Source organism: Haliotis rubra, unplaced genomic scaffold, assembly GCF_003918875.1.
Source record: "Haliotis rubra isolate DU_JTF1 unplaced genomic scaffold, ASM391887v1 Scf2062, whole genome shotgun sequence".
NCBI lineage: Eukaryota > Metazoa > Mollusca > Gastropoda > Lepetellida > Haliotidae > Haliotis > Haliotis rubra.
Genome location: NW_025766073.1, coordinates 49368 through 59503, shown reverse-complemented (window position 1 = coordinate 59503; position 10136 = coordinate 49368). Strand labels below are relative to the sequence as shown.

General features: G+C 39.0%; 1 protein-coding gene across 1 annotated transcript; it reads left to right on the top strand.

Annotated features, from left to right (window-relative positions):
- The first annotated feature begins 548 nt into the window (after positions 1-548).
- Positions 549-7772, top strand: LOC124276150 (myosin-2 essential light chain-like). The gene is given in 7 exon segments (XM_046711819.1): positions 549-566; positions 680-707; positions 1526-1638; positions 1640-1667; positions 3151-3316; positions 6273-6348; positions 6908-7772. Coding segments are annotated over 5 exon segments (315 nt in total). The 5' UTR covers positions 549-563; the 3' UTR covers positions 3294-3316; positions 6273-6348; positions 6908-7772.
- The last annotated feature ends 2364 nt before the right edge of the window (positions 7773-10136 follow it).

The window sequence follows — 10136 nt, the reverse complement described above, 5'->3', positions numbered from 1 at the left end:
TATATTTTAAAGGTGACCTTTAAGACACATTATTTGTTTGATCGGGCTGAACTTAATACTGTCGGCAACATTTTGTGAAATAATTATTATTATTTTTTAATCTTGCGTCGGAAAGAAAATTTGGGTCGGTTGGGAGATGAGAAACACAGAAAAAGATACGAACGGACTTATCGGACAACAACAATATTACACATTCTGTGTTATTATCATAGTTTATTATAAATGTGTGTGTTTTGCTAAAACAAAACACAGGCAACTGAGGTATAGAATTATTTGTATTCATGGCGTTCATGACTAAATTCGCAAAAAAATAAAAATTAGTCTCAGCTTTAAAAGTTTCATCCGCATGGTAGTTTTCTTTGTGGTATATAACAAACATCACTCTGGGCATGTAAATGTAAATATTGTTTAATATGATAAAGAATAAAACGCTCACAAAGTTTGAGATTCATCTGAAGATGCAATGCAGCCAGTCTACTGAAAGTAGTTGCGCTACAAGTAGTATATAAGAAACCTGTACATACCGGAAGTAAAGTGATTCATCCTTCATTGTAGAGTTCAAAATGGTGAGTAGAGATGTGAATTGAGAGAAAGAGATCGATTTATAACACATGTACGATCGTATTACTTTTGTCATGGAATTGCATTACGTTACATTTGCTCTTTATCTTTCTTGTAGGCGAAACTTTCAGAAGATCAGATTGTTGGTAAGTAGACACTACCTTCATTCGAACTGTGACTTGTCAAGGGCTTGTCAACAGTTGCAAATATCTAGGCCGCCTTTTTATATCCGGGAAAGTTAATAAGACTTTGATGAAGGAATAGCGTTATATCAAAGTAATAATGTAACCTTCAACTGGCACCATCGATGAGAGATCGCATGTTAGATAAAAGTTAATATCGATACGTGTCAAAACAAATTACCTGAATAAAGGTGGAAGAGAGACCACACCCATTTCCTTGTGCAGACAATCCTCACCATCATAGGCGGACCCGGGTGTGTGTGTGTGTGCAGTGGTGTGCACCCCCGCCCCCTTTGCCCTGAAAGTTTATTAAATGACCATTGAAACTCGGGTGAAAATGAAGTGTGCACCCTCCTTTTCTCAATAGTGTGTGCAACCCCAACCCCACACCCCCCTTTTTTTTTTCTCAAAAGCTGTATCCGCCCCGTAAGAGTTCCTCCCGTTCCCCATCCCAAATAATATTTATTAATTAATGTACTAAAATTATTATCAAAACCTAACACAACAATTACTTGAGAACGCACAAAAAAGTAACTAAAAGCCCCCAGATTAATTACAATATATCTGTGATATAGGGTTGAACCACCTTATGCGTTACCTCTGTTAATCAGTTACAAAGAAAATATTGGGAAGCGGAAGGAACTCTTTCCGTAAGATGAATTCCATCATATTGCTTTTGGAAAGTGACCTCTCAAAGTGCTGGAAAATAGATTCCTGCCTCCTGAGTACAAAGTACACAATTGTGTTTGGCATTTGGAAACACAAATGTATGTATTTTGCAGAAATCCAGGAGACTTTCAACCTGTTTGACCAGCGGGGAGACAACAAGATAGCAGCCCACCAGCTGGGAGATGTTCTCCGTGCCCTCTCACAGAACCCCACAGAGAGTGAAATAAAGAAAATGTGGATATGCTTCCAACCCAGGTACAATACTCACATTCACAAAGTACTGTGAATATCAGTTGAGTTGTCGCGACTGTTATGTAGTGGGTTTTAAAGACATTGTCTCTGTAACACTGGATAAACTTTATAAGCTGCAGTTGCTAGATTGATTTAACATGATGACATCTGAGGTTTGAATATCTTATGTTATAACTTTCAGGGAGGTTGGTAGTCATTCTAATCATCCTGTAATTTTATGCTGTGAGATAACTTGCATATTTCAATTATCACGAGTGAGTTTATTTCTCCAAAACAAATTTCTATTTAATTGCAGATTATGTGCCAAAATGTTCATGGTATTGTAAGACCCTAGCAAGCAGTAACATCACAAGTTTTTCAGTTCAATTTATTTTTAGCTTAACTCAGTCCTAACAATTCTCCTTAGGGTAACTTGCTGCTACTAGCATCAGAACAACCATGCAACATTTAGTAATGTCCTCTGTTTACTTCCTGTTGGTTCTGATGATTGGCAGCTGTAAATATCATAGTAAACATCAGCTAAAACATTTACGGTATGCATTGACTTAGATTGGTACAAAACATAAGTGGAAATAATTTTGAAATGGTTTATATCAGAAACATAATGAATAGTTCTAAAATGTATTTTTGCAAAGCAGGTATAAGTATATTATGATCATGATGCTTCTTCTTTAGCCTGGTAAGCTGGTGGGGTAGCCTGGTGGTTAAAGCATTAAGCTCGTCACGTCGAAGACCGGGTTCGATTCCCCACATGGATACAATGTGTTTCTGGTGTTCCCCTCGCGGTGCTATGGCTGGAATGTTGCTAAAAGCGGCATAAAACTAAACTCAGTCAGCAGTGCGTTTAAGCCTGGTTGAAGTAGGATAACTCCATAGATTGTTGGAGAGTGGGTTGTACAGTCTCCTCGTGTCGCAATTCACTTTGCAGTGTTGAGTCCATTGGGCTTACCAGAAACCTAGGATTGTGGGATTTATTCATAGTTTGCCCCCACGAGTTTCTACATTTGTCGCCACCATACCCATGAACTTGAGTTTCACCAAACTGGCCAAGGTGCAGGAACTGCATCACTTTCTGCTTTTGCCCTGACATGAAGTTGACAACCAGTTATACTTACCAAAGTGGCATGAACCCAACTCCGGTTTACTACTTTTTTAAACTGGTTCAGACAAATAGTTAACATTATTCCTTGCCTCACAACATTAAAATATATGGTACTTGTTGGTCCCTGCCTGGCTTCGGCATTAATGGGTACAACAAGGACTGGTCGGCCTTCGGCGTGTAATGTGTCTGAGTGGGGTATTCATGCTTCACTGCGGCATGGTATCTCAGTGGGCTAGCACTATAAAACCAGCTTCAGTCTGGGCTAGTACAAGCAGCCGCGCATGTACTGCATGCGCCGTCATATGAGTGAAATATTCTCAAGCACGACGTTGAACCCAATTTCACCTCACCTTGCCTCACAGCAGTTTGATCTGAACATTTCAGATGCCCGCATCTCCTCCGAGGTGTTCCTCCCCATCTGGCAAACAGTCTCCAAGAACCGCCACGGTCCCGCCACTAGAAGACTTCATCGAAGGGTTCGGGTGTTCGATAAGGATCAGAACTTCTACATCTCCAGTGCGAATTGAGACATATACTCCGTCGTCACTAGGTAATTGCAGAGCTCCAGATAATTGTTTTGCAATCTGGGTATTTTGCCCATGGTGTCTGTTATAAATGGGTACTGCTGATCTTCAGTAGGTACTCAAATTTTCCGATACCGACCCTTTTTTGTAATGGTTATTTTCTATGTCTGTAATTTAAAAGTGTTAAAAAAGATAACTACATTTGAAGCCCTCTAAACTGACAGCCCACTAATCCGGCATGCTGTCTATATAGGCACTAGAATTTGGTCCCCATGAAGTTAGTTAATTTATGATCATTTACATGCCCTCTAATCCGGTCGTCCAGTCTGTTCCGTATTCGGCACAATAAAGACCGCTCAATTGACTGTTGTACAGTAATTAGCGTTCTTTAAACCGGTATCTCGGCTCTCCTGTTGAATGGCTGATTGGCTGAGCGTGTATTAACAACACAGTAGATTACAATCGGCACTAAGCTCATTGATGTTGTCTGATAAAGGAGTATGGATAAAGATTAGGCCTAAGTAGGTGAGAGTAAATTGGTGAGTGTCACTTGTATTATAAATTAAATTAATTGTCGTGTAAGTGAAAACAGTAAATTTGACAAAATTAACACACTGGCGATGATTGGTTTTGACTACCGCGAGTAAACACATGCCTATTTCTGGCCCTAGTTTGAAAGAAGCTATTCAGTTTGCTCCAGAATTAAATATCAACAAGTTTAAGGCATCAGATGGTTGGGTGTACGATGGAAGACACAATCACGACATCAAGCAGGTCAAAGAGGCACACGGAAGATCATTCTCAGGTTGAAAAGGGAAACTTTCTCTAAACCGTCACGCCCTCTATACCGACATTTTTGCGAGTCCCACCGAATGCCGGTTTAGAGGGCTTCCACTGTATAGCCAATTGTTTCTCCTTAGACATTAACATGGTCATTGTTTAAAGACAAATACATGTCATATCTGATCGTTTAGACATCTGAATACTTGGGGTACCATCACTAGCCCACACACTTGTAAGGGACAAACTTATCTTTGCCGACTGACAATAAGTCTCCGAGTTATAATTGGTCTACAGCATCCCATGCTTGTCATAAGAGTTGACTAACGGGATCGGGTGGTCAGGCTTGCTGACTTATCGTATCCCAATTCGCGTAGATCGATCATGCTGTTGATCACTGTCTTGTCTGGTCCAGACTCAATTATTTACAGACTGCCACCATATTGCTGTGTGCGGTAAAACTAAGCTCACTCACTCACTCACAGGGAAAGGAATGTAATGTAATGTCAGCTCCTGATGCATTTTAGTTGACTGAAGAGCGATCACGCGAATGTGATAGATCAGACCAGGAGTGAGTGAGTTAATATTTAACGTCACATCGGCAATATTTCAGCCATATCGCGGCGAGAACATTTGACATTAAGAAATAGAATATATATATAGATACTATAAAACCTGCCCGACGAAGGACAGTAAAAATACTAGACAATCACAGATATGAATATAAAACTAGCATACAAAGCTAAAATATTCCAATGAAAGAAGACAATACAATGTTGATAGTGGGTCATGTAACATGATGATCTTTATCTCTCATCTAAAGTATAGACATATGGCCACATTGTAACAATTAATATCTAATTTTAATGTCATGCTGTATAGAATGGGCTCAGAATGAAAACGTTTCCTCAAGCATGTCCAGGGTTTGTATGATGATGGAAGGGAGATAATTCAGTGCTTAATGCAAGATAGATCATTATGCAACAACCACAGCGCGTGTGCATGGCTAAGATTCAGGTTTGGTTGTTGGGTATGATGACATATATCAACAAAGTCAGCAAGTCTGACCGCCCGATCCTGTTAGTTAAGCCTCCTTTACGACAAGCATGGGTTGCTGAGATTCAGTTATTTACTGATATGTCCCATTGCTGAAGTATTACTTTCAAGTACAACTTGTTATCATGGTCATTGTCAGTGAGAAATCTCCTGTATGCAGAGGCCCAGATAAGCTGCGTATCGAGGGTAAAAATACGCACAGAAAATTTTCCAATTCGCATTGAAAATAATTGTTCCAAACCAATTCGCATTTAAAAATGTTAGATGCACGCAAAAGGTTTAAAACAAATGCGTCACGGAATATATTTATAAAAAATCGCTGCGTAATGAAAAAATCATCGATTGCTATCAAGTTGTACTGTTAGTATAGGACAAGTGTTGTACTGTCAGTATAGGATGAGTGATTTTTAATGAAATCATTTCCATTATATTTAAGTTGGTTTTGATTAGGTATGACATAAGGCAGAACATACCTGCTTAGTAAACTTACTCAATGACATAATACTTAGGTGAGTAAAATGACTGAAATACGCACATATTTGAAAGCAGTGGGTAACAGAAAATGAAATACCCACTCAACATTCATAATACCCACTCCAAAAAATGCAGTGGGTACAGTACCCACATGAGCTAAATCTTATCTGGAGCTCTGTGTATGAGTGATTGTATCTTGACAGTTGGGGTGGGAGTCTCCCCATCTGAATTTCCTACTTGGGGTGTGGGAGAAGGGCTTGAATTTGAGGCTTATGGCTGGGAGATATATTGTATTATCTGTAGTGAGCACCCTGGGTGGTTAAAAATTTATGTCACATCTATTGATTTTGTTACTTATTTTGGGGATCCAGGAATAGTCAGTTGCTTGTTGTTTGTCTTAGACTAATGGAATAGTACCTGTTTCCATCCCAGATGAAACAAAGGTACCACTGTCTCAGGTGAAACAAAGGTACCACTGTCTCAGGTGAAACAAAGGTACCTCTGTCCCAGGTGAAACAAAGGTACCACTGTCCCAGGTGAAACAAAGGTACCACTGTCCCAGATGAAACAAAGGTACCCCTGTCCCAGATGAATCAATTCTGACTGTTCCATGTCTTACTTTGAAGATTAGATATGTCATAGCCCATCACTGGGGGTGAATCTGTGTTGCAGGGGAGAGCTGACAGGCGATGAAGTTGATCAGCTGTTCCAGGGACAGGAAGATGCACAGGAAACATCAACTATGAAGGTAAGGGAAACAGTGCCAGTTGACACTCGTCAAACAAAGGGTACAAAATACATGATCTTGACTACAAGTTGTCAGACTGCCAGTTTAAGTAGAAATTCTGTAGCTGAGTGGGTTACATGGCTGACATTGTGTGCCTGACTCTGAGGGTTGGGTTCAAATCCTGGATAGGACTCAATCCCATAATTACAACTTGCTTAGTATCCCAAATATAACATGTGACGTCATACTGTTATTTTTTATAAAAAATGAACTATGCTTATGTGTTCACAAGCATCTGCAAGTTAGTTGGGTAATTTGATTTTTGTTGCATATTCTATGCACATACACAGTGTATGTGGAGCTGTTGTGAAGGGCGGTGGGGTAGCCTTTTGGTTGAAGCATTCGCTGGTCATTCTGAACACCCAGGTTCAATTCCCCACATGTACAATGTGCGAAGCCTATTTCTAGTGTCCCCTGCATGATATTGCTGAAATATTGCTAAAAACAGTGTCAAACTAAACTCCCTCTGCTGTTTTGAATATATACATGTGTTTTCACTACAAATTTTATTTGTTTACAGAGTTCATCAAGATGGTCATGAATGGATGAAGTTCTGTGGATCCTTGTTGAAGATCAAAGCCAACACATCATGCCGTTACAGTTTTGACATCAACTGAGATACATTTATGGGCATTGTGAAGACTTTGAATCTTTTGTAAATACTTGAACTGTGAAACAAGAAAAGTATCAGCCCTTTATCTTCAACTCATTACATTCTTATGTAACGAGACAATCTGGCACAAAAAAAACCTTGGTCATTTCTGTTAATTTTTGTCAGTTATCATGCCCACAGATGAATTTTTGTCTTGTTAATGAAATCAAACTGTTGATACATAACTTGAGTATGTTTTCAAGAACCTCTGCTATCTGGCTTTAACTGATTTTCTTGTTTTGCTGTTTACGCTAGCTTCGTGTTCATTATACCACCATTTATCACTTATGCTTATAACTTCCACATGAAAGACACTATACTTTTTCCCAAACGTACAATTTTAGTACAACCTTTCAAAATCGACATACATTGTATTACAGATACATTTACCGTATGAATCTTTGAAGAGACATCCTAATGACGTCTCCATTTAATCATGATTTGTGGGATAGGATCAAGAGTTTCATTGTATACTGTGTCCCATGTTATGGATGAGATACTTTCAGTGTTCTGTTTTGATGTGATGGCTAGTCGAGTATTGGGACAAACAAAAGAATTCTCTTTTTGAAAGAACCTTAACTTCAGAAATTTCAGATTCTTCATTTATAAAAGTATACAAGTTGAAGAGATAGGTTAGGAAACATTATATACACATTTAATGCTATATTTATACCTGGTATATATATCATTCCATACAATCGTAGATGTAAGAATAAACGCATTATAAGAAGAATGTTTTTTTGTGTTTCTTTGGTATTGTATTCTGATCCAAGACAATATCAACATTAGGAGTTCTTGCTCTTTTAGGACATGCTCACTGTGATAGTAAATATACTGAGGAAAAAAAATAATGGAACAAAAAAATTCAAGTGTTCCTTTAATGTTTCCAGTTTTCATCACCAGCTTTGAATAGCGCTGTGGGAGGAAATCTGAAAATAACTAAAGGAACACTGCCATGAAGTGCTGTTCCCTTATTTGTTTCCCTCAGTATATATTATAAATCTTGGGAAATCCTCTTTTACTGCAGCTGTGTTGAGTCTGAGGTAACCCGTGAACATCCGGATTTGAATGGGCTTCACACATTGTACCCATGTGGGGAATCGAACCAGGTCTTCGGCGTGACCAGCCAACGCTTGAACCTCTAGGCTACCCCGCTGTCCCCTTCTGACACTGAAACCTTATGTGCATGTCTTTTCTACTTACGATAATTGAGCGTTTTATTGATTATCGATCATGCCACTCATCCGTCGTCACTCGCCCCTTTCGAGTTGCATCCCACGCTTTGCACATCACAACAACGTGACGAAAAATTGATTTTCTTCATGACACCATTCAACATAAACTAAAAAATAATAAACATTATTATTAAACATTGTTACTCAGATTTGCGATTTGATTTACGAATATATTGCTTGAATTGAAAACCGTGTGAAAAACGTGATGTATGATTTGCTCATGGTCGTATAGTGTGTTTTAAAAGTTTGATTTACGAAAATATTGCTTGAAAAACGTGATGTATAATTAGCTCGAGTCATAGTAGTATGTGTTTTAAAGTATCAATTTACAGGATGTAACACAAACGTAACATACACTATCTTATACGACAGAGGCCTCATACTATAAAAAAAACCCGTGGATTTGGAGTAAGAATTGATCCCCCGCAACCAAATATACACATGGCAAATAGTATCGCAGCACCCCATATATTTCATGGAATCATTTTTTCATGTTAAATCATTATACTGTCAGACCTCAATTTAAAATTCAATATGGATAGGTTAACCCGCTAGGAACAAAAATCGCAAATTTAAACGGAAGAAATACGAAAAACTGAGAAGACTGAGACTTAATCAGAGAAGCAAATGTGGAAAAAGACTAAATTGTAGCACTGTTAACTATGGTCGTACATCATATAATACCAACAACTAAACACAATGTCAGTATCTGGTGTAACCTACTCCAACTGCAATAGCATCCCTTACCCTCCTCCTCATTGACGTTGAATTTGACGTTGCGTTCCGTTCTTGGAGGAGAACCAATACGTCGAGATTTTGTACTGGAGGATCTCTGGCGTATTGTGCCACCTATTATGACCCAAACATGCTCCATGGGAATGAGTTGTTCACTTCTGGTTAAGGTAAAGTTGCTATCGACTCTTGACGAAAGAGATCACCAACGGCACTTGCACGATATGGCCGAGCATTGTCGTCCATGAAGACAGGCCTTGTGTTCAGAAGGTGGTCATCAAAATGTGGTGCAACAACCCTGTCTAGGATGGCAGCGATGTACCGTTGTCACTTGAGATTTTGTCAGATCGTCACAAGATCCAGTTTACAGTCATGTGAGGGGAACCCCCACACCATCAACCCAGCCAAACGTACGTGCTCCAAGAAATTCCGTTGTGCATATGCAATGTTTCTGCGTAAAAGTCATGAAACAGAAATCTACCGGTATATACTTTTATCCGCCTCTTCCCCATAACAAAGAATGAGAACAATTTTATGGATACTGGCACTTGCTTAACAACGACATTAGAATCTTTGTTGAAACGTTGCTTACACAAAATAGAAGTTGTATATCCATAAAATTGTCCTCATTCTTCATCTCCCTCAAAGAAGACTTCCCTATGACGTCAAAATAAAGTGACGTCGAGCTTATCGAATTGTCCGAACAGTTCATATTGGCTTGATGACAGGTACACTTATTGCGGGTGATGCTTCCCTTTGATCGCAGCCCATGCATATCTAAAATCAATGTACGGTGCCCCCGAAGGGTCAAAATAATCAAACACAAACAAATATGATCATGATATGAATATAAATGGCTATGGGGGTTAAAATTCATATTTGTTGCGTAACCTTTTTCCATGCGCATATACCGGATTGTCGGATCAGTAGCTTGATCGACTGCGTGTCGTATTACCCCGACAGCATACCCATGATCTCGATCACCTGTTTGTCTGGTCCAGACTTAGTTGTTAAATCTCATATAGTTGAAGGTTGGTAGAGGGGTTAGATAAGAAACAAATATAAGGAATATTAGTGGACATAACCTAGTGTGTATAAGTTGGGAAAATATATTATACATACCTAGGGTG